General features: G+C 52.4%; 1 protein-coding gene across 1 annotated transcript in view; it reads right to left on the reverse strand.

The window, feature by feature from the left end:
- The window catches only part of CAPN5 (calpain 5), a 50,839-nt gene extending 26,825 nt beyond the window's left edge, over positions 1–24,014 (reverse strand). Inside the window, exons 1-2 of the mRNA XM_086739723.1 lie at positions 23,959–24,014; positions 8,346–8,522 (exon numbers count right to left, since the gene is read on the reverse strand). Coding sequence (XP_086595849.1) covers positions 8,346–8,507 — 162 coding nt within the window. The 5' untranslated portion in view covers positions 8,508–8,522; positions 23,959–24,014. The remainder of the gene's footprint in view (positions 1–8,345; positions 8,523–23,958) is intronic.
- Positions 24,015–25,296: the final 1,282 nt, after the last annotated feature.

Below are 25,296 nucleotides of genomic sequence, written 5' to 3' on the forward strand. Positions count from 1 at the left end.
ACTTTGCATATCCCAGACCAAAACCTCCTAACTACTTTTTCACGGGGATCCCTCCCACACCCCTTGGGCCAGACTGTCCCAAGGCGAGGAACTGCCCTTTGCTTTGTAATTGTGTCATATTTATAGCCCAGCAGCACCTCGATCCAAGACCAGGACTTGACCTCACCGCAGTCCAGATTAATCTCTGACAATGCAATGACGATGAAGAGGTTATCACGAGTTTAAGCTGTTTAAAGAAAAGACTTCCAGCCCACACCTACTCTGATTATTCATACTTCGGGTGTAGCTTTACCAACAGAGAAGCCAGCTTTACGAGAAAACCGCCCCCATAAATGTGGACTCATGAGCTTGTGTTAGCTGGGAGAAGGGACAAAAAGGGGCATTATTTAGAGAAAATGATTCAATATTCAGCCAGCAGGAAAAGGCCGAGCTCCTGCCGCTGTTGAAAGAAGGAAGCGGAGAGGAACTTGGCAGCAGCGTTGGCTGTAAGCACCCAGTGTTAGCTGGCACTGGCTGGCACCTCCAAGAGGGGTGTTCACCAAAATCGATAAAATCTGGATTTAACAACTAGGGAGGGTCTTCCCATGAGGCCACAGGCTGGAGTAATGAAACTGCAGGAGTTCAGAGACATTAAACTCAAGCAAGCTTCATCTCTCCTTGGTAACATCACTTTCCCCTACGGGGATTTCCTCCTGACCTACTCGACTTTCCCAGCAACACAAGGATTATATGGCATTTCCAGATGAGACTTTGAAGCCTTCAACTCATGCTCAGTTTGCTGCCACTTTACTGAGAGACACAACAATGCAGGTACAGCAGCAGCAACTCCAACGTTCACATGCTCTCCCAGCAACAGGTAGCACAAGGTCTCCACACAAACTCACTACATGGTTTATGTGGGCTGTATAAGAGCGAAACGTGTATGGTTAGACTTTAAGCCAGTTTCTCCAGTTATTAAGCACTCTGTTTACCTTTTCCATCATTAATTCTTACGTAACTCTCTCAGTGGTATTTTTATCAGACTGCAGTCAAGGTTTAACCATCTATGGCCACTCTCCATTAAGATGGTTTGTTCACCCTTTTCCTTCTCGGAGGGGAACTGTAAGAAATTAATCGCTGAGTGGTGATTTCTTCCCAAAGATCTAGAAATATCAAAGATGTGAGATGCTTTGTTTTGTCTCTATGTGAACACAAAGGTCACCCCTCCCAAGCTGTGGTCTCTTGCCTTGTCAGTCAACACAGCTCCTGCTGGCCCCAGCTATCACCCAAAGGGCTTCAGATCGCCCTGCATTGCACACCTCAGGCTAAAGCATAAAGAGGTTTTTATCCTTTGCAAGGCTTTGGGGAAGTATTTGCACAGTCTTTGTGTTAAATTATATATATTGTAGAATCACAGAACGGTTTGGGTGGGAAGGGACCTTCAAAGTCCACCCAGTCCAACCCCCCTGCAAGGAGCAGGGACATCTCCAGCCACATCAGGTTGCTCAGAGCCCTGGCCAACCTGGCCTTGAATGTTTCCAGGGATGGGGCATCCACCACCTCTCTGGGCAACCTGGGACAGTGCTCCACCACCCTCAGTGTAAAAAAAAATGTTTCCTTATATCAGATCTGAATCTACCTCCTTCTATTTTGAAACCACTACCCCTTGTCCTGTCACAACAGGCCCTGCTACAGAGTTTCTCCCCGTTTTTCCTGCAGCCCCCTTTAGGCACTGGAAGGCCGCTCTCAGGTCTCCCCGGAGCCTCCTCTTCTCCAGACTGAACAGCCCCAGCTCTCTCAGCCTGTCCTCACAGCAGAGCTGCTCCAGCCTTCTCATCATCTTCACCTCTCCAGCCTGTCCAGGTCCCTCTGGATGGTGTCCCTTTCCTCCAGTGTGTTGATGGCACCACACAGCTGGGTGTCATCGGCAAACTTGCTGAGGGTGCACTCTATCCCACTGTCCATGTCACCGACAAAGATGTTGAACAGGGCCGGGCCCAGTATGGACCCCTGAGGAACGCCACTCATCACTGGTATCCACTCGGACATTGAGCCGTTGACCACCACTCTCTGAGTGTGGCCATCCAGCCAATTCTTTATCCATCAAATGGTCCATCTGTCAAATCCATGTCTCTCCAGTTTAGACAGAAGGACGTTGTGCGGGACAGTGTAAAATACCTTGCACAAGTCCAGGTAGATGATGTCAGTTGCTCATCCCTTGTCCACTGATGCTATAACCCCGTCGTAGAAGGCCACCAAATTGGTCAGGCATGATCAATATCAGAGACAAAATGGTGCCATTCCACTTACTGTCAAATTGTGTTAGGGTTTTATTTTAAAAAGGGATGACTTGGAGAATTCTCTAAGCAGGCAATTAATCTAATCCACTGATTTTACTGTTGCTTTTGCATTTGAGGCCGTGTCCTTCTGATGCCGAGGACGGAGCAGATTGGCTGGCTAATTTCTTATCAAAGGCTGCAGTGAGCCATATTCACAACGGGCAGCTTATCGCCCCGTACGCTTGTTGGGGCAAAGGGGGAGAGCGTCTTTGCCTGGCACCACGGGGAGGATCCAGCGAGATCTGCTGGAGTGCAGCCAGGGTCAGCATCATGTTTAATGAGAGGAGAGACCTTTAAAAGTAAGCATAAATACAATTCTTTTGTCCATCCTTGAGGGGAAGGGATGGGGGGAGCCTTAAAAACTTAAAAGCAAGGTCAATTCAGAGATTGCATTAAATGGTGACCAAATCCTTTCCTGGCAAGGAGCGACCAGATTGGCAATCAGCTCCAGGCTTTATTGAAAACGGCAGATAAACCAACAGGTGAGTGGCTCATAAATTCCTGAGCTGACAAACACAAAGGTTTGGAAGGACTCCGACTCCCATGATGGATCGCGGACAGATGACAAACTCTGCTTGGAGGAGACAACCCCTCGGTCCATCCAGCGGCACAGAGGAGCCACAGCATCAATGCTAACCAGGAGCACCCTCCAGGCAGGACCAAAACTGAGTGAGATAGGCCAAAAAGCTGCAAAAAAAAAGCTGAGTAGAATCATAGAATCATTAGGGTTGGAAGGGACCTTTGAAGGCCATCCTGTCCAACCCCAAGGACATCTCCAACCAGATCAGGTTGCTCAGAGCCCCGGCCAACCTGGCCTGGAATGTTTCCAGGGATGGGGCATCCGCCACCTCTCTGGGCAACCTGAGACAGTGTTTTCCCAGTAAAGACATCCCTGGAGCAAAGGTGCCAGAGGTCAGTATTTCTGTCAGTAGAGGGTCCAAGTGGGACAGCAGAGGGTTATCACCCCATGACCACCACCATTTTAATTTCCTCCATGCTCCTGCTTCGTGTGAGCTCTCACAGCAAAGAACCACAAGAACTTAACCTCTGTCTTCCCCATTATCTTCACCCTTCCCTGTTTTTGCCAGCTTCCCAGCCTGCGCTGTACACTGGGGAAAAGACCTTTTAATGCAGAAACTTGCGGGCAGGCGAGTGCCGGTCCTGCTTTTAGTGAATTAGTTCATTGACTCCTTTCCCCTTCCAGGAAAACCCTGCCGGGGATTGATTGTATAACCCTCACTCAGCAAGCCAAAGAAGCTAAGTGCTTAATAATGCAAGGAAAAAGGGGATCTGAAAGCTGCTCTCCCATCCTGCAACATCTCCTCACCCGCCAAACGCAATAGCATTGCATTCAGGAGACAATGGGTATAATGGACAAAACCCCTACACACAAGCCAGGCCAAATATATGTCAGGCTGACAGGGAAGTGGCTGCTAAAAAATGGTATTTTCTCAGTTTCTAAAACAAGATTCCTCTTGTCTGGCTGGAAAAACAAACAAACAAGCAAAACAGCCACAGCAGGGCTGAAATGGCATGGCCCTACTGCCCTAAGACCTCCTGCTTCCCCCAAGCCTTCCCGAAACATCTCACCCCTCTGTCTCCCCCAAAACTACTCTGACTCTCAGACTGTCCCCTCCAAACGACGTCCCCTCTGCACCCAGACAAAATAATGTTGCCACTTAGCAAGAATCTACCTTTGTGCTATTTAATCAGCGACAACCTCCCTTGACAATTCCTGCAGAGATAACTGCAAGCAAAGGCTGGAGAGATATAAAAATACTGAGAAACAGGGTTGGAGGGCAAAACTCTTCCCCTGGGGAGGGGAGGGTGTAGAAGTCATCCGAGAGAGTTTCTCTGGTGGTTGCAGCCAGCCAGGCTTGAACTCACAGTGCCGAGGCGCAGCTCAGGTTCAACCATCACCGCATGTCACCTTGAGCCACCCAGTCACTGTGATGACAGCCTGCTTGGAAACCCTTGTGCTTCGTCACAGCTTCTCCTTACAGCACCGTTGGTGCAGCTGGGCACTGAGTTGCCACCTGGTCCCCTACAAGCATCTTTGGGATCTCTGGTCCCAACCACTCCGTGTCGTAGCGCAGACCGCGGGGCGCTTCTGCAAGGTCCTGCAACACGCTGCTGTGGGCAGGACAACACTCAGCACATAGCAGCCCACTCTGCCTCCTGAGACAGGGAAGAAAAAAAAACTTCTCCAGGCTCAAGCTTGCTCCCTGGGAAGAGCTGAAGGATCAGAGCATGCAGTTCATGTGGTTCTACATCACATCTGTGTACGGCCTCAGCCTCCCACCAGGCTTCATTTGCTTCCCACAGGAGAACAGAATCACAGAAGGGTTTGGGTTGGAAGGGACCTTTAAAGGCCACCCAGTCCAACCCCCCTGCCAGGATCCTTGAGGATCCCTCGCCTTCATACGGTGGCAGGCAGAGTGTGAGGGAGAAGGAGTTTCAAGCAAGAAACTAGGATTTGGGCTTAGCCCAAAATGCTAGGTTTAATTTTTAATCCAATAGGCAAGTGTTGCTGCCAGAAAGAGCCGCTGATGCTGTCCTGGCCAGCTCCAAAATCTGCTTTGGCTCAGCAAAGAGCAGCCAGTCTCATTTTTAAGCGGACGCACTAAAACAAAGATCTTTGGGACCTCCCTCCCAGCTCAGGCTGACGCTATGGCTTTCCCTCCCTCCGACACACTCCAGCAATCAGCTTTCCGGCTCCGCATCACGAAGAACGGCCGGGCAAACAACCACCGACGCCAAAGCCCGATTAGAGGGCTCAAACAGCTGCTCCCGCTGCAGAGATCTGGCACCCGGAGCAGGGCTCGAGGCCAGGGGAAAGCAGGGAGGAAGGGAGGGAGGGAGGACACCCCGCTGGAAATAATAAGGCTGAGCCCGTTCCAGGAAACGTCGCAACGGCAGATGCAGGAGGAAGCTGAAGGAAAACAGCCTGACCTGGGAAGGGTTACTCATGAGCTGTTCCAGCAAAGCCCTTCAGCCGTCTTTTCCCCAGAAACAAAAATCTCAAGCAAGAGGGAGAGCACTGCAGAGATTGCTTTTTTTTTCCCTTTTTCTTTCTTTCTTTTTTTTTTTTGCCAAAGCAACCTCAGGCTTTGGGAGAAGGTGGAGGAGCAGAAAGGACAAAGGCAGGTCCTGGTTGTGAAGGAAGCGATGGGCACACAGGTGAGGTGGGCTGTTTAGGTCTGTACTCGTCCCATGTAAATACATGGGAATGAGATCCTGCCTCTGCCAAAGCTCATTCCCACCACCCCAGCGAGTCCACCACAGGTACTTTTCACACACGAGCGCTTTGCCTGAAAAAACTCGCTCCTGTGTGTCCCTTCTCTGCATAGACCATAAGCGACAACCTCTCTGAGAAAGCAAACGCTTGTTTTTAACAGCTGATGCCTTTTATTTCCACTCTCCACCCACTCTGCTCCCACGGCAAGGCTTGAGACACGATGAGCTCTGGCGTTTTACCACGCAGCTTCAGCTGAAACTCTCCAAAACGAACCACGGCCCCGAGATAACAGAAGTGTGTACACACCATCCCCTCCATGCAGACAGCATCCCTGGGACTGGCAGACTGCGTTTCTGGGTCGGGAAATCCCCAAAACAGCACTTGCCAAAAGTTGGGAGTATCGCTCCGTTTTTTTGTTTTTTTTTTTTTTTTTTCTTAACAAGAATAAAATGTGATTGCCCAAGGAAAGATTTGCTGGTTGTGATAGCAAGAAGACGCTGTAGGGACTTTGTGTGGCTCAATAACTGTACCACGTAACCACCACAGGCAGAGCAGTTGGTTTGAACTTCATGGACATTTTGGACCCCACTGAGCACTGCATCAAATTGGAGATGCTGATGCTGTTTCCCAGCTCTCTTGCAGACAGCAAAGTGGTGAGATATATATCAAGATCCCCAAATCCCAGATGCACCGTGTTTGCTTTCTTGCAGAAGATGCTGGGACTTTGTGCTGGGCTCTCCCCCTTAGAGAGCTGGTATGAATTCAGGCAGAATTGGGGCCAGCAACTAAAAATGTCACTTGGCGTTGACTGGCTGGCACAAAGCAGTTCTTCTCCCCATGAAATTCAGTTACTTCTGCCAAAATGGACAACTGAAAGGAAAGAACCTGGAGAAGTCCTTTAGAGAAAGAGTCCTCTGGAAACTTCAGCAGTAACCAGGGCACATGTGAGCTCAAATTCATTTTTACGGCAATTTTGTGGTCAGGGCAGCTAGACAGGTCCGATCCTACCAGATAGCAGCATCAAGGAGACTGCTATTGCTCAGCACGGACTCCTTCTGGTGCCAAAATTGCTGGCAAAGTTCCCTTCATCTGGTGCAGAAGCAGTGAAAGAGGGATCATCTCCACCTTTAGTTAAGTGTGCAGGACCTTGCCTGCCTGTGGGACACGCTTCCAGCACCCATTCCCGCTGCCAGCCCATGCCAGAAAAAGCACCTGTTCAATCATCCTCTGCTAACTGCTTTACTTTTAAAGGTCTCTTCCAACCTAAACTATTCTATGATTCTATGAAACTGCAGAGCTGGCTGGTTGGAAAGAGCTTGAATCCACTCCGCGCTTCAGCAGGGATGGGCTTGGACTAGATGAGCAAGCCACCTTGCAGGTGAAGACCAGGAGGTCCAGAAAGCTTTCTTAGAAAGACCTCATGCTCCCCAGAGCAAGGCAGTACGAGATGATACCTTGCTGGCTGACTTCACGTCTTCCTAAGCAAAAGTGGCTGCTACATGCCTGAACACCAAGGGCTGCAAGTGAGCTGAAAGCCAGAAAAGTAGATGGAAAAAAGCTCTGAGACATAGAAGCTCAGCAGAAGATCAGCAAACTTTGCCCCTCTACAGCTGGATCCATCCCTCCGTCATTAGACATGGGGCTGAATTAACATGTGTGTCTCTGAATGCAAACCAGCAAGGGGATGTCAAATACATCCCCACCTGTAGTCCAGGGAAAGTTGTTTAGAAAGTCTTGGTCATTACCTACATGTAGGACATGCAAGGTGTGCTCAGGAGACCAAACCATGGTGAGCCCTGACTTCAGAAGGCAGCTGTGCACTGAGCATCTTTCCAGTCCAGTGGACAAGGGAAAAAGTTAAAATACACGCAGAACCTTGCACAAACCCCATGTCCAGACAGAGCTGGCATGGAAGACCCCAAAGCAGAGCAGAGGGAAGCGAGACATTCTCCCAGGAGGACTCTGCTGGGATGCTGGGGGGCTGAGCATCAGAAAGAGTCAGTTCAGCTCCACCCCCCCCTTCACACAAAGACTTTTTGTCCACCCTCCCACGACTGCCCGCACCCAGACAGATGCAGCACTGTCTTGCGAAAGGCCAGCTGATTTTCTGGGCTGCCAGCGGGGGTGAGGAGGACAATGGCAGCTCAGGCCACCCCGCCACGCTGAAACACCACCAAGCTGCGTGCAAAACGGCATGGGCTGGGCAGAGAGGACGGCTCCTCCCCGCAGGCAAGGAAGGAGAACCAGGTGTGTTAGATGCTGTGATATCGCCTCTCCCCAACCACAATTATCGTTGCTCCCTGGGACTCCTTGTATTTGATGGCAGTCAGAGGAGCGGCCTCATGGCCAACCCCAAGCAGGTGGCCATGTCAGGGCATACAGATTCCTCTAGATACAGTGCCCACCTCCCAAAGGCCCCAAGACCAACAAAGCTACCCAAGGCTCATCTTTTTTTTGCCTTTCCAAATGGATCACCAAGAGTATTCAGAGATAACCCCTTGTCCTAACCTGACTACAAACCTTCTCTCTGCTTTATGCATGGGAAAACTGAGTCATGGAGAAGCCTCCTTTGCTCCTGGACCTCACTTGGGGCAGAACAGCTTGGACCTGGGTGCAGCAGGTCTCCCAGGCATCCCAGGATCCCTGGACAAATAAACCCAGCTGGGGAGAGGAGATGTTTGCTGGGGCTTGGCATCTTTGGTGAAGGATGTGTTGTGCATTTTTGGGGATCCCTGAGAGCAGAGATGGTGGAAAACAGTGTTGATGGGCAAATGGATGGGCACACTTACTTTTGGCCGCTTCCACTGGATGCCCTGGATCCTTGACTTGTAGAAGAGTGAGTCATCGTTGGCAGGGAAAAGCGGGTCCTCAAAGAGCTGCTTCCGTCGCTGACACTCCTTCTTCAGGGAGGCGTAGCGCTGGTTCTCGTATGGCTTCACCGAGGAAAACATCCTTCCCCACTGGCCCTGGGAGGACAGGAAGAATGGGAGTGAGACGGGGCAGGGTCTGGACGGGGCAGGGTCTGGCCAGGGACACCCGATCCTCCTCCACAGCATCTGGGTGGCAAGACCAAGACATCCTGGCTAGAGGCAGCCACCCAGCCTCTATCTCTGCCTGTCCCCAGATCTGGCTGTCCTACATCGCTAGACCCCACATTTATAGTCCCATGAAGCACTACAGGAGGTATCAGTGTGCTCCATCACCAATTTAAACAGGCAGGGAAAATCCCACATCCAAATGAGGGGAGATGGATGACTCCTCAAAGCTCAAGCATAACCTGCAGATCCCCTGGACATGGGACTCCCATTTCACCCAGAGCTGGTCAAACACCACCAAAACAGGCACATCTCAGTAGGAGATGATAACTGGTGTCCTGCCTCTTAGTGAATTCATAACCCATTTGGGAAATACACAGCCCTTGGAGGCAAAGGAGGAGAAGACATCCCATGCAAGCTGCGTGTGCATGGGTTTTATGGGGGCTGAGCCCTACCCAGAGCATCCCCCACCACGCAGCTTCAAATTACGGACATACATTTCACTATTTCATCAGAGTCGCCAATTTCTCAGCAGACTTTATCAGATCTGGTTTTAATTAGAAAAAAAAAAAGGCCTTCTGGCAGAGCGCCATGTGTTTCTGGATTAATTATTCTTTCTCGACAAGCATCTAGCTTCCAAGATGAAGCCAACAATTGAATTTAGCAATCCAGAAGACAGCAGGAAACCATTGCCCAAACGGCCCACAGGGAGAGTGCAGCACCCCTCCATCACTGCTCCATCCCCTCTGCCATTTGGTCACTGGGTACCAGCCCCTTTGTTCAGGTCCTCATCCCTCCACCCCACAGGTCGAGTCTCCTGGGCCCCACAGCAGGCACAAGGGAAGGGGGTGCTTTACATTGTGTCACTCTACTAAATCATAGACCTTCTTCCAAAGCTACTTCTCTAAAGTTACTCAGTATTTATTTATAACAGCCATGTACAACCCTTTTCTCTCCCCCAATGGAATGTCCTTTTCAAAGTGCTGACCATTAGCTAGCCTAGTCTGGAAACATCTCATTTGGTTTCCTAAGGTTCTATGTGCCACATGATCCCAACTGTGGTCTCCAACACCATCCACAGTAAAACGAAGGGTGCCCCATCCAGCGGGCAGATACATCCAGCAAGCTGATCTCATTGCTCCCAGTGAGACATATGGAAACCATATGCTTATTGTGGTGTCATCACATGTGGTGGGACAAGGAAGCTGCAATACAGGCTAACTGGAAGCAGCTAATCTGTAAAAATTAAAAATCTCAGGGATTATGTTATCATTTACAGTCGGGCATCAACTTAGGGGCGGTGTCACCATCCCTTGTTAATGAATCACTAGGATTAGCTGAAGGAAAGTAGACGTTTGAGAGCTAAACCAATGTCCATGCTGATCACAGAATCATGGAATGGTTTGGGTTGGAAGGGACCTTCAAAGCCCACCCAGTCCAACCCCCCTGCAAGGAGCAGGGACATCTCCAACCACATCAGGTTGCTCAGAGCCCCAGCCAACCTGGTCTGGAATGTTTCCAGGGATGGGGCATCCACCACCTCTCTGGGCAGCCCCTCTCTTGATGCAGCCCAGGATACACTTTCTGGAGTGCAAGCACACATTGCCAACTCATATTGAGCTGTTCATCCATCAGTACCCCCAAGTCCTTCTCCTCAGGGCTGCTCTTGATCCATTCTCCACCCAGTCTGCATTTGTGCTTGAGATTGCCCTGACCCACCCAGCCAGTCTCTTCTTGTCTGGGAGAGACAAAAACACTTCACTTCTGCAAAGCAGAAGAGCAAAGCACAGGTTTTAATTGATGGTATTTATCAGCCTGATTAGCAGCACAAGTGCTCATCACTCAGAGCTTAAGTGAATCCAAAATAACCCCCTTGCTGGCTGCTCCACAGGTCTCTGCTGCTGAGGATCAGTTGCTAAAGCAGCTTGTGAGGTGCTTTGTGCCAGCCACCCACCTTTCTCCAAATCACCTACCGTGTCCCAGCCCCACACCCTCAGACACAGTGAACACAAATAACTGTGCAAAGAGGCAATTAGGACTGTAATTAAACACGATCTGAACTGCAAGTGAGGCATCATCCTAGGTGGACTGCATAGGATGGACTGGGGCAACAGGTAGATGCATCTCCCACGAGGAAACCATTGGCACTGGATGGCCAACAGCCCAGCTACCTCGATGTCTCTACTCCTGTGTCCTCAATGTGGAGGGAGAATCACAAAATGGTTTGCGTCAGAAGGAACCTTAAAGATCATCCAGATCCAACCTCATCACCCTAGGCAAGGACATCTTCCAACCAGACCAGTTCGCTCAAAGCCCCGTCCAACCTGGCCTTGGACACTTCCAGGGATGGGGCATCCACAGCTTCTCTGGGCAACCTGTTCCAGTGCCTCACCACCCTCACAGTGAAGAATTTCTTCTCATCTAAATTTCCTCTCTTTCAGTATTCAGCAATGATCCTCCAGGACTCAGGATTTGAGATTTATAGTTTATAACTATAAAAACATCCCTGTTCATTGCAGAGGAGTTGGACTAGATGACCTTTAAAGGTCCCTTCCAACCCAAACCATTCTGTAATTCTATGATTCTATAACATCCTAGCTCGCAGGCCAAGGACAGGGAGAGCAACTCTGCCTTTGGTGTGCTACACGACCTGCTAGGACCTTGCCTGCATGGGGCCAGTTAAAAAAGAATTAATTCAGAGACAAGCCTTTGAAGGCAGCTTAGCAATGCATCGAGGTGCTGTGTATAAAGGGCTTAGTGATCCTCACGGGATTTTCTCCTTGGCATCAGGATCAGCTTCCAGAGACCCAAGTGCATCTCTTGCCCTCAAAAAAGCCTTAAAAATAAATGGTCCGATATCAAAACTTGAATAATACATCAGATTTGCTCCTTTGTAGGAAAGCAGACAGCCTCATGGAGCAGTTGGGGAACGCATCCAGCAGTCAAAACACGCACCCACCCTGCTAACAGGGCCAGGGAACGAGCTAGTCACCAGATTTCCCACAGAGAAAGGGGGTGAAGGACAGGAGAGATGTCCCCAGGGAGGTGGTGAGGACATCCCAGCAGTGAATGAGCTCCTTCTGAGCGACCATCAGGCAGGGCTTTCGCAGTGACGGCGCTCGCTGCTACGGAGAGGCACAGAAAAAGCAGTGGTGGTGCGAAAGGATGGTTGGCAGCTGCCTTCTGCCAAGGCTGAGAGAGAAGGATGCTGCTGTTAACGGAGGAACAAGATTAATTGCTTGGGCTCGTGCATGAGCTGGGCTGACAGGCAGGAGAGGACATTTCCAGGAGAGGTTGGGCAGAAAGAACCAGCGAGATTTAGGAGGAGAGCCTGGAGGGGAGCAGAGGGAGGTCTGGTGCCTTGCTCGAGCCAAGGCAAAGTTACGGGTTTGACGCAGAAGATGCTGGACGCTGCTCGCAACGACCCTTGCAACGCTGGCTTCCATGAGACAACACAGGCAACGTCCATCCCTACGAGAACAGGACCGTGGTCCTCTCGGCCAAGGAGCTCCAGCCTTTCTGCTGCCCAAATTTGCCTGGGGGCCAAGGGCCAACTCCTCACCCTGCTATTTGACCCCACGGTGACTGTCACCTCGACAGCCATCTGTCCTCCCGGCGGGGCTGCTCTCACGTGAGGGGGTGGAGATGGATTTCAGTTGCAAAAGGAATGCCAAGCAGAACGAGAAGGGATACAGGATCATTTGGAAAAAAAAAACAAAAAACCCAAAACAAAACAAAACAAAAAACCCCAACTTGCAAAATAATTAAAAGGAAGAGGTGGGGGGAATGCTCTTAGGGCAGTCCTAAAATTCATGACTCCCTCTAATTTACAGCATTTCATGCTTACCAGGCTGAACGTCAGATCTGCTGCATCAAAACGCTGAAGGGCTGTCTAGTTACTCTTTGCCTTCTTACACCGAGCTAGGATGCTCCAGGAGCATGAGAACTGGGCGTTTCCATGCCTGGTCTGAATCGACAACCCTACACTTGCACGTTCAAACGTTTGTGTGTGAGCGGGGAGGGGATCCGCACTCACAGCCCTCAGCAGAGCTGAATTTTTGGAAACAGCGGTCTGAGCCCAACCTCAGTCCAGACATGGAAGAGTTAAACAATAAACTATTTTGTTGGAGGACCAAGCCAAACTTATGGCTGGGGTGTCGTGGACTCCCCCTTTTCACCTCCAGCATCACCCAGGTGTCCCAGCTCCAACCAGCTGGTAACGATCATGGGTTGGAGTGGAGCAATGGGGAGAAGGGCTGAATGTTCTTGCACTGGTCAGGACCAAATACTTGCCTTCTCCTCTCCAGGCTGAACAGTCCCAACTCTCTCAGCCTGTCCTCACACGAGAGGTGCTCCAGCCCTCTCATCACCTTTGTGGCCCCCTCTGGACTCGCTCCAGCAGGTCCACAGATCCTCCAGCTGTCTGCCCCTAGGTCAGACAAAACACTTTGGCCTTAGAGGACAGGATCTGCTGGCCCGTGTTCTCCAGCTCTGTTCTCACTGAACACAAGACACCTTTGATATCGCATTGCAAACACCCAAGATTGGTCAAGGAGAAGACGAAGCAGGAACCAGGTATGTGGTTGCCCGAGTCCCAACCGGTTGCAATCTTACGAGGGCAACCTATAACACCGTAGCCTAACGGCAGGGTGTTCAGAGCAGACAGGCTCTTTCCAAAAATGTTATTTGAATATTTTTTTGCATCCTTCTTGGGTGTTTCTATTGATAGACATGGGACAACACTGGGGTCATTGCTTATACATAAGCAACTTATATATTTCTCCACGACGCAGGGAAGATGCAGCTGAACTATTAATCACTCTCTACACCGGACACGAGATAAGAACTCTTGGCCAACATCTCTCTGAACAAAAAAAAAAAAGCCTCAAGTCATGGGCTGTACAGCGACAGCCCCACAGAAAGGCCATGGGGAACGGCAGCAAACGGCCCGCAGCGGGTCGGAGCGGCATTCCCAAAGCCTTTTCCCTGCTCCCAGCTCTGCATCTACTGTAGCTTTGCTTTGGGCTCGAAGTGGTGCGGCCGAGAGCCAGCAGCACCGCGTAGCATCCTGCACTGGCAGCGTCCACAAGGACTGGAAGGTGAAGCCACACGGATGAAAACTAGAAAACAAGATATCCTTTCTTCTCTAATTGACTGCGGTTAACCAGAGGAGCTAATTCCTATGGGAAGCCATAGGTAGTCCATCTCCAGATGTTTCTGAGCGGAGTTGGATGTCTTTCCAGAGCAGCTGCTTCAGCCAAAATGCAAATTACTGAGCATTTACAGCGGTTACTTGCTGAAAAAATACTGCCGAAGAACAGAAGACTGAATGCTCCTTTCTGGCCTTTATCTCTCAGCTTTATCCGGCACTATCTCTGCTCTCATCTAACAGCTAACAACTCCACTTAGGCTAAAGGTGAAAAAACCCATTTTTGTTCTTCATTACATTTCTATCCAGCTCTGATTTTTATCAGTAGTTTGCTGCAGCACAGCCGGGGTCTGAACCTGGGCACCCGAACACGGCACCTTTCAGCCAGATGGTTAATCCTGCGTGCGTGCACACAGGGACAAGACGACTCCCCTAAAAAATACCTCGGCGTAGCAGATTTAGTCTAAAAAAAATCCTGATGGGGTCAGAGGCTGTTTATTCTGAGTAAGCCTGCTGCATCGATATGGCTTTTGGCAAGCGTGTGAGTATGGCAAATGCTCCCTGGTGATACCTCCTCATCTACAGAGCGGGAGAAAGCATCGCGCTCCATCTGTAGGTATCCTGGTTCCTTCTGCAAAGCACCCTGGGACCTACAGAGGAAGGTGCTGGCAGAAAAACCTGAAGAAAAAAAAAGTTATCTCTCATTAAAAAGTGCATGTGCAGCACGGCCAGGGAAGGGGCCAGGGTCACTCGTCCTAGCAGAACACGAGCGCAAGAGACTCCGTATCACCAAAACCGGCCGTAGATAAGATGTCACATTTGGAGGCCGTTTCCAGCAACGCACGGCAATTTTTATCACGCTTGCTTACTTCCTCTGTTTTTTTTTTTCCCCTCCAGAACATTGCGCTCTGCTTAACGGCAACAAGGGAGAGACACAGCCAGCCGGCGCGTTTGCGGGGAGGTGCAGCGTTCAAATATGCTTTTTTTTTCTGGGAAGGCTGGGGTTAACGGGAGGGTTTGGACATCCCTGGATGCCCATATCCCACAGGAGCCAGCTGGGTGTGATGGCCAGGGAGCTCCCTTGCACTTGGATAACTCAGGCAGGGAAGCCTTTGGCCTGGGGAGTTCCTCATTCCTGGCAGATGAGTCACCCTTTGCAAACAGAGTTGTGAGAGCTGCAGGAAGAAAGGGCAGCCCTGCACTGTAAACACCCTCATAACCCTGTGTCGGTGGCAACGAAGTGCGTTTGTGGCACCAGTCAGACTGGCCCTTCTCCTCAACACGGAGGTTCAGGTCAGATGGGACCAGGACCTACGTCCGAAGGCATCCTGGCACAGGCAGGAGTAACAGGCTCAAAGCAAAGCTGGTGGCAGCATCCCCCACCAGACCAGCAAACCCAGGAGGTTGGAAAGATGAGGGACTGGTGGGGACAGGGGTGGAAGGACAGCAAAAGGAGATGGCAGGAGGACGGAACCAAAAGCAGCGGGAAGAGGGAATGTGCCAGCAGGCAGCCAGCCTTGGCTGAGGGAAGCAGGCAGGAGCTGAAGATATGCACTGCTCTGGGTCCAGCGCATCCCAACCCATGTTTCAGGGAGAACACAGAATTTTTGGGTACTCCCAACATGTCCCTAGGTGCTGTTCAAGCCCTGAGCCAGCCTTACCATGGCAGACAAGGTTACACTGGGCTTGTTCCCCAGGCCATAGCAGGGTTAAAAACCCTTCTAGACCAGCAGAAGTTGGAGGACAGGCACTGAAAGGTGAATTAATGGGCTTGGCCATTGCCCAGCCCCTGCAGACAGCCATCACTCCTTCACCAACCCTCCACGCCCCAGCAGCCGTGACCCTGGTTAATAATTGCAAAGACCAGCACAGAGCACCAGCGACAACGAAGCACTCCTAAGCTTACTCAGGAGCCCTGGGACTTCCCAAAAAAAAAACCCCCTTCCTGACGGAGGGAACCTTCTCCAGAGTTCCCTCAGGTTTATATACAGCAGCCTGAACCAGGATGGAGCAGCACAAGGACGTGGGGCTGGTCTCACCGAGGTTACAGGAGTGCTGTGCCATTCTCAGCATCCATTTTGATCATTAATGGTTTAAAAAAAAAATAAAATAAAAAAAGGATGTGATCTCTGCAGGAGTGGACTGAATACGTATTTCTATTATTTATTCAGAGCTTCTAATTGAATGTCTGGACCAGCTTCTTTTAAATCCGGTCACACTGACTCCGCTGGAAGCCTTGCACCACATCAATACATTCACACTGGTTTTCTTGCCAACTGGGGGAAAAAAAAAATTATGGTCTAAAAAGAAGTCCATACGTCTGTGACACGGCTGGAGGGAAGGACAGAAGAGTCACAGGGCATTGCTTGAGGTAGCCTTGAGAGCCTTTTCTTGGGCACTATGGGTCACAGAGATGCTCCCTTAGGAGGTTTGGGCAACTGGAAAATTCATTCAGAAACCTCACCATCAGCACAGACCAAATGCAGCACGACTGCATGCAAATGCTCTGCCTTCAACAGCTTCTGCAGCCTCTGGGATAATTAAAGCAATTGAACTTCAAAAGATGTGGAGACGCGTGCCTGAGGAGCAGAAGAGATAACGGGGCCGCAGCTACTCTGTAGGAGACTGAATCCAGGCAGCTGGATCCTACAAGATCGCCCCTCCCAGAGTAGCTGTGCTGTTCATCCCTCCTGCTGATCCAACCTTCCCTCCTGCAGCTTCAGCCCAGATCACACCATAGCACCAATGTTGTCCCCAGGGCTATGGGTTTCTTCTCTCTCTCCCTCACCTTTAACCCTTGGTGCAGGCAGAACCCAAAACTCTGTCCCCTTGGAGGCCTGGAAATCATAGAATCACAGAATGCTTAGGATTGGAAGGGATCTTTAAAGGCCGTCCAGTCCAAGCCCCCTGCCAGGAGCAGGGACATCTCCAACCACATCAGGTTGCTCAGAGCTCCGGCCAACCTGGCCTGGAACGTTTCCAGGGATGGGGCATCCACCACCTCTCTGGGCAACCTGGGCCTCTGTTCCACCACCTTCATCATAAAAAATTTCTTCCCCCTATCTAGTCTGAATCTACCCTCTTTTAGATACAACTAAGTCCTTCAGGTCTTCTCTTGAGAGAATCCCAGCCACAGCAGAAATGTGTCCCTTGACCTACCCCAGTTCAAACTGAGTGGGATCCCAACATCACCTGCAATTTCAGACAAAAAGATCCCCCCCCATATGCCTCTGATGACGGCCTCCACATCCCAGGCTTTGCCCCAGTCCTACAGCTTCAGGCCCCAAGTCAGGACTCAAACCTCTCCCAAGACAACATCTCCCAGATTTTGTTAATGAACAGTTTTAGTATTTTCTCTTTGCCTGACCTAGACACGAATAAAAGCCCTGAGGCACTCTGCTCCTTGCCCTCCTCCAGCTTGGGTCTTCCATTTTCAGTTTTCCCCTTTGCCATACTGCCTTGGAGCTGAAAGGCTGCAGCCTCTTACCAGGCAAGGACTAAACACCAGCTTTTCTCCCCCAGGTTGGATGGATGCAGGTCATGATGCTGAGCACCACAGGTTACCTCCATTCTGCTTCATCTCCCTGTCAAGCATCATCCCTGTCAAGGAGCAGAAGGCTGGATGGATACCTCCTGTGGGCCACATCCGGCGCATGACCTACAGCTGGACGGTCAAAGCCAACCAGGACCACAAGAGCTGCTGCTGTGCACCGTGGCTGACGCACTGTGGCACAGCAGCGTTTGCTGGGGCAGGGATGGATTGTTTCCTGCTGTGGAGATGCTTTCAGCTCTGTGCATAGCAGAAACGCTCAGGGAGGGACTGATCTGTTTTACAAGGACGGTGACCTCCATAAAGCACAGGAGGTCTCCATGCACCAACACAACATGGTAGGGGGTCATGCTGCAGTGCAGCACCGAACTTTCTTTGCTTTTGCTTCCCAGCACTTCTGTAACGGGATCAGCCATCAGGATGTGATGCATCCCCATGCCATCCTGCTCCATGCGGTCCAGAGGGCAAGGTAGGACCTCTGCACCCATGGGGCTCCACACGGTCTGCTGAGGCCCTTCCTGTGATAAACCAGAAGAAGACCTTGCCCTCTGCAAGCCCTTCCTTAACACCCTGAGCTGCGTCCTTGGGCAGGCTCCCTGGGTCAAACTAAGCCATCACCAAGCCACAAGCACAAACAGCGAGACCAAAACCTTGCTCCTCACGCTGTAACTCCTCTGAGAGCATCCACTTCCCTGGGGCACTCACCCTCCTGGGGTTGCCCCTAAGGGACATCCTCCAGAGGTTGGGAATTCAGCCAACATCATCAGGAGAGACCTCACACAGACAGGATAAAAAGCAGCCGCCCGCTCAGGTCAAAAGATTTCTCCCAGATGAGGATTCCTCCTCGTTTGCAGACCTCTGGCTTTGTTGCAGCCCAGCATGGCTGGTGCTTGATCCTGCTGACGCGGCTGGCAGCTGGATCTGTCACCCCTGCTCTTACCCCCGCAAAAACGTCTGTCACCGCTCTGATGTCTCTTTGGAAACGCTGCCCAAAGCCAGAGCAGGCGCTGGCTTGTCTGCAGGAGGTGGCTCAGGGCACGATGTTACCTCACAGTTAACGGCGAGCGGGAGAGCATGGGCTGAGCGCGGGATGCTGGGGCGGGGATTAAGCTGCTCCTGTGAGGCCGGGCTGAGAGAGCTGGGGCTGTTCAGCCTGGAGAAGAGGAGGCTCTGGGGAGACTCTGTAGCAGCCTTCCAGTGCCTAAAGGGGGCTGCAGGAAAGGCGGGGAGAGACTCTTCAGCAGGGCCTGGTGTGACAGGACGAGGGGTGATGGTTTCAAAATAGAGGGAGGTAGATTTAGATTAGATATTAGGAAAAAAAGTTTTACCCTGAGGGTGGTGGCACACTGTCCCAGGTTGCCCAGAGAGGTGGTGGATGCCCCGTCCCTGGAAACATCCCAGGCCAGGTTGGACGGCGCTCTGAGCAACCTGATCTGGTTGGAGATGTCCCTGCTCCTTGCAGGGGGGTTGGACTGGATGGGCTTTGAAGGTCCCTCCCAACCCAAACCATTCTATGAGTCTATGATTCTAAAAGTAGAGTTTGCAGCTCCAGCTTTAACCAACACAAGACTTCCCTTTGCTAGGCAGAGGAATCACCTCCCTTAATCTTCCAGGAGCAATCCTTAAGTTACGTGCACATGCTCAGACAACTGGTAGGACCAGCTCTGCAAGGCTTTTGGAGCAGCAAGCCTGCAAACACTTTGCAGGGAACTCTTGCTTACCAGGGTGTGGCTTGCAAAAAATAAAATAAACCAACCCCAGACCTTGAGCAACAAACCGACGTGCTTCCTTCTTCTCAGTGTGGGGACTGGGGGCAATGGTGGATCAGCTCCGGATGGGCTGGGAAGGGATGGAGTCAACCAGAGCCATCTGCATCCTGCACCAAGGAGTCAACCTCAAAGAAGGTCCCTGCACGGCGGGGAGAAGAAATCCTCTCCCACATACCATTTCTGAGCTCCCCGTTAAGGTTCTCCAGCATCCCAGTCGTTGGGATGCTTTACAGACCCCTCTCCCCTCTACATTCACGGCCAACGGAAATCGCAGGACACGAGGGAGCAGAGATGATGCTCAGATGGATGGCGGGAGGACTGAAACCGGACATTTTGCACAAGGGCAAACCAAAGGGCAGGGAGTGCTTTTCCGTGCCGGAAAGGTATTTTAAGGTAAAACGCACCGAAGTGTTACTGAACTGGGACAAACTCCCTGGAGCACATGAAAGCTGCCCACGGGATGCACGGGATGCAGGAGCAGGCGGGGGGTGAGGAGCTCGGTCCAGCCCCCTCTGAAGGGCTGGCTCAAGCTCAAAGGAGCCGGTTCTCTGTCCTACACGCCGCAGTCCCAACGTGGCGTTGCAGGGGTATCATCTGTCACCTCTCCAGTGCAGGAGGATCCCCAAAGCACGAAGATCTGCAATATTGGCTGAACACTAACGCGTCGTGCAGAAAGGCAAAAGCTGTTGAAGCCTCCCCGGTCCCAGAAAGGATTTTTTTTTTCCCCAGAGCGGGTGAAAAACTCAATAGCAACCATTCCTATTTCCACCATGATCTCAAGAAGTCACCCCTATATTGAGGCACCAGAATGGGGTTTCTCCTACAGCATAAGCCAATTTAGCAGAAATAACCCCTGGGTGAAAAGGCTCCATGGTGCAAATCAGAGAGCTAAGGGTTAACGTTGCTGCCAGACAGATGCTCCACTGGTGAAAAAAAGCCACCCCCATGAAGCCAATGGGTCTGCATCCATTTTCTGCAGAGCCCAGAGCCTGGCCCTTTCTCCCTGGGTAATCAACTGGAAGCGAGCAGCGCCGGAGTAATCGCCACACCTCATTCCCCATCCACGCCGCTGCTGCCCGCGGGGCCGGGAGATGGAGAAGCAGCAGCTGGCCCGAAGCAGGTCAACACAAGCCCATCGTTGAGCCTTGGTAGCAGCTCGGAAGAGCAGGTGAAGGCTCAAGGCATGGAGGCATCAGCAAATAAACGGTACCCGGGCACGCCCCACGACACCATGGCATGAGCAAAGGACGGCGGGAACCCTCCTGCGGATGTGGAAGAGGTTTTGCATCTGGTCGTCTGCAGAGAAAGGAGTTGACACCTTCAAGGGCTAGCGAGGATGAGGAGGGAGAGTGCCTGGTCCCAGTCTTCAAGGCACAGCTGCACCCGTCTTATTTGCCACATATTAACTTGCCTCTGCCCTGCTTGGCGTAAGCGTTAGGAGAGGGCTCTTGGCACCTCTGGACCGGCCAAAATTATCCGGTAATGAATGCACAAGCGCGAGCAGATTTAGAGGATGCAGCCGTTCTTAGTATCATCACACCCCAGCACAAACGCTGTCTAAATCTCTTCTTGGGATCAGATCCAAAGCCGCCTTAAAGCGTCGATGCTTTGTTATTAATCTGCGCAGCGACCAGGGAAGGGAGAGCTGGATTTTTTCTTTTTTTTTTTTTTTTTTTTTTTGAGGCATAATCAAAGACAAAATATTATCTGGGTGATACGGCTGGGCCTCATCTGCTTCACGACTGGGCTGGTCCCGTCTTAGGCAGATGGAGAGACCTGCTCTGCTAACGCTGCCCTTCCCAAAGGAGATACCAGATACAGAGAAACATTCCAGTACAGAGATACCAGACCAGACAGTCCTGGTCTTCTACCTCGACAAGCCCCAAATCCTCTTTACATCACCTCAAGCACCTTGGAAGAGAGGTGATGTGCCCTAATTCACACTGTCCCACCTTCCTCCACTGCAGAGCCTCTAGAGAAGCCTCCCAAGCTAAACTCAGTGAATTCACACCCACTTGTCCCCACTGCAATGCTGTCCCCCTGTTTCAATAGCTCTTCTGCCTCCCTGGAGCTCACCCCTGGGATGTATTTATAGGCAGCAGCACATCCCCTCTCTGCCTTCCTTTCGCTGGGCTTTTGTAGATTTTATAGCGTAAGAGCTCTCCATCCCTCCCATCAGCCTCACAGCCCTGTTTCCCTGCACCTGCTCCAGGCTGAGTTAATCCCTCTCAAGCACCAGATCTCAGAGCCCTGTCCTTCCACGTTAACTCTTCCATACCCTTGTCCCACCAACACCCTTCGCCTGGTTCCCCTCGCCTTTTGGCGACCCTCCCAGAGGCACCCGGGGACCAAAACAACCCCCCCAAGCCCCCAGTCTCAGCCGTCCCAGTGTTATTCAACCTCCAAACACAGCACCTTACGGTACAGCCTGATAGATGTTCTAGGGGACAGCAAATCATCCTCCAGCTCAGCCGGTTCCCTCTGATCGAGCATCTCACCCGCCCTATACGGATGGTGCCTCTCAGCCTGGTTTTGCAGGCAAATCTTAGCAAGAAAAATAAGAAGGAGCTCAGATTTTCCCTTAAAGGCTTTAAGCAGATTGAAGTTCTCCTGTGTGGGGTTATTTTGGCCGGGCGGTGCCCTTTGCCACCTCCCCCAGCCCCTAGCAGAAGTCTTCTCCACCACTCCCACATGCACTAAGCTCAAATACAGGTAAAGGAGACCTGTAGCACCTTCTTTGCCTAAAAATGAGATCGAAGCCATGGGTTGGCCCAACACAGCCCCCTTTGGTAACAGCCCTGGGTTTCCACCTCTGGAGGCTTGAGGATGCCCACGGTAGTTCTCCATCCATCACCGGCTGAAAGAGCTCCAGTGAACAGACAGCACAGCACGGCTGGGTTGGACTTGACTCTGCCACAAACCTCCCGAGCACCTTGGTCATGTCGCTTTGCCCCTTTTTTAATGCATCACCACTTTGCAGACAGGACTAGTGCTTCTGCATGTCACACGGGGCGTCCCCTTGGACATGCCCAAGGGGTTTGGGTTCTACTCTGAGCATGGCCTGCTACCGCAAGCCCCGCTTGCCTTCCTCAAAACCTGCTTTTCCTGATGATGCCTTGATCCTCAACTCCGCCGCCAACGAGAAAAGTTTTCCCAGCCGGCTCTGGCACACGGCTCCTGGCAAGCAGCAGGCGCCCGAGCAAGCCAGCCCACCGGCACGCAGCAGTGTTTGTACACACGCGGGTATTGCAGGGGTGGGGGGGGGGGGGATTCAGACCTCACATTCAGCTCCCTCAGAGGGTGGAGGGTCCCTCAAGGAGCATCCGGCAGCCCCTCTTGGGTTTTACAACCCCATTGCCTGGCTAATGGGCTGGAGCTGAACCCTGGGCGATTTGCCTTAAAAAATTACTGAAGTAGAAGGCAGCTGATGTTCCTGGGAAGGGCAGGGGGAAAACAGCTTGGAACAGGACAGATGTGCCGTTAGCAAGTTGTTGCACTGAGCAAGAGCAATCCAAATCAGGCCCCAGCTCCTTCATCCATGCTTGGCTTTGCTGCTTTTCCCCCTCCCCGGTCCTTGCAGCCCCACGGATGCTCCCAATAGCTGATACCTCCCCCTCGCCTGCATCCCTACGCGCGTCCCACCTCAATTCATCGCTACCGTGAGTGGCACCTCCAGCCAGGCTCTCCGCATCCGCCTCGGGCCACCCACCACCCATGTGCATAGCGCGGGGTGGGAGAGGCAGCTGCGGGGACCCTGTGTTGCCCTCACCCCAGTATAACACCAGTTCAGCACACCTGGATGCCAGGCTGAGCCCGGGAGGGGGATCTGAGCCCCCTAAGATAGGAGAGCGGGTGGAAATGAAAGGCAGAAAATCTGCAGCACGGTCCTTGCTGGATGCAGCAAGAAAAGGATGTAACAGCGTCCTCCGCTACCCGCCGTGCTCGCTGCCCTGCGCTCACCTCCATTTGCCACCTCTGCCCGCGCTGCCCGCCGGGCTAACGCAGCGCCCAGGCAGAAATGGAGCAGTCGTCGGTAAGAAATCATTGGTAATAAATCCAAACATCGCACACGGGGTGGACCTGCAGCTCAGCTGGCATCTCCCGGAGCTGGAGGCGAGGGACGGGGGACCAGAGCCGCTTCTGATGGGACGCCCTCCGCTAGAAAGCACCAGGCTGGTTTCTCAGGTCCAAACCGACATTTTCAGAGCAGGAAGAAAGGGATGGGGCATCCCACCCCCAGGATATGGGAAATCCAGGTTGATATTTTGCCTGGAAACCCAAAAAGCCATCGCTCTCCTGCACCCCAGCAGCAGCCTGGCCTGTCCCGTGGGCAGGAGCTCTCTCTCGCCTTAAGTTTCCACACAAGTTATTAAAAACCCTTGGGTTTGTCCCAAAAAAAAAAAAAAAAAAAAAAAGGAGCAAAGAACAATACTGGAACCTCCGGATTTTTTTTCCCCGGCGCAGAAACCCAGCTCTCCAGCCACCACCGAGGCCTCGCTGTTGAAAGTTTCTGTCCAGCTTGGCTCCGACAGCAGAAACAAACCCGGACTGGGAGCAACTGGGGGGTTCAAACCATGCGGGGTGCGCCGACCCCAAGCACCCCGACATCCAGCATCCCCCAAAAACCTCACTCAAGGCAAGGGCAGCAACGTGCTCCAAGGCAGCAATGCGCTCCAAAAAGCTTTGGGCTTTTTTTTTTTTGGCTTTTTTTTTTTTTTTTTTTTTTTTTTCCCCAAAAATAATCTTCCCGTGCACCCACAGCCCCAGGAATCCCAAAGCCACAGGTACCCTGAGCATCCCCCTAGGGGGATGCTGGACCCCCGGGATGCGAAGCCCTTGGAGAAGCCACCCCCCACCCAACTCCTCCTCCTTCCCCCCGGGTCGGGGGCTCAGCCTTACCTGCCCGTTACCGGTTGCCCGATGCCGGTGGCCGGTGGCCCCGCTCCGGGCTCGCCGCTGCCCGCAGAGCTTCGCCTCCCGCAAGCACCGCCCCGACGGGGCGGGATGGGGCGGGATGGTGCGGGGGGGGGGGGCGCGGGGAGGGGGAGCCGCCTCCGCCGCGCCTGCGCTGGGACTGGGAATGGGAACGGGAACCGGTACCGGGAATAGGGATCGGTACGGGGAACCGGCATTCCCCAGCGCTGGGAACTGGGACGGTCAATGGGAACTGGGATTTGGCACCGCCCGGGTGGGGGGAGGGGCGGAAATGGGCTGGCGCTGGACCAGGGGCTGCGCTCGGAATTGGGGGGCAGTTTGGTAAACTGGGGGAACCCCGCTGGGAACTGGGATTTGAGAGAGGCGTTGCCCAGGACAACTGAGATCTGGGATCATCCGGGCAATGGGTCCGTCAGGGGGAACCACCCCAAATGGGGAACTGGGACGGGGATCCGGGGCTGCCCAGGCGCCAGCATCACCAGCTGGGTACTGGGAACTGGGACCAGTGCCTGGATCACCTGGGCACTGGCACCAGCCTCCAGGATCTCCCAAGAATTGGCACTTGGACCAGCACTGGGATCCTGGCACTGGATACTGGGACAAAGTCCCATTGGCTCTACTTGGGATCTGGCAGCGGGACTGGGTAAACTGGAGCACCAGGCACCAATGCCAGCCAGGCACTGGCTACCCAGGCGGCCAGGGTGTGTTGGGACATCACCCATGGAGGGTGCAGGGGAGAATCACAGAATGGTTTGGGTTGGAAGGGACCTTCAAGGGTCATCCAGTCCAACCCCCCTGCAAGGAGCAGGGACATCTCCAACCACATCAGGTTGCTCAGAGCCCCGGCCAACCTGGCCTGGAATGTTTCCAGGGAGGGGGCATCCACCGCCTCTGGGTGACCTGGGACAGTGCTCCACCACCCTCATAGTAAAGAACTTCTTCCTTACATTCAATCTAAATCCACCCTTTTTCAGTTTAAATCCATGACCCCTTGTCCTGTCACGACAGGCCCTTGTCAAAAGTCCCTCTCCAGCTTTCCCCAGTCATCAGGGGTCACAGGATGTGGGTGCGCTCCCCTAATCAGGAACAACGTGGGGCAGGATTGCTGGGGTTGAAGGAGACGTCTTCTCCAGCCCCAGACCAAAGTTATTCCTCGCTTCTGTTTCGCAAGAGGGAAACTGAGGCACCGGCGAAGGGCTTCAAAAGCTGAGGCCCAGGCCACAAATACAGATCCAAGAGGGGGAAAATAAACGTGACCCACCCAAAAGTGCATCCTCTATGGTGGGAAGGAGCTGGTGGGGT

Source organism: Chlamydotis macqueenii, chromosome 1 (genome assembly GCF_036417535.1).
Source record: "Chlamydotis macqueenii isolate bChlMac1 chromosome 1, bChlMac1.mat, whole genome shotgun sequence".
In the NCBI taxonomy this organism is placed as follows: domain Eukaryota; kingdom Metazoa; phylum Chordata; class Aves; order Otidiformes; family Otididae; genus Chlamydotis; species Chlamydotis macqueenii.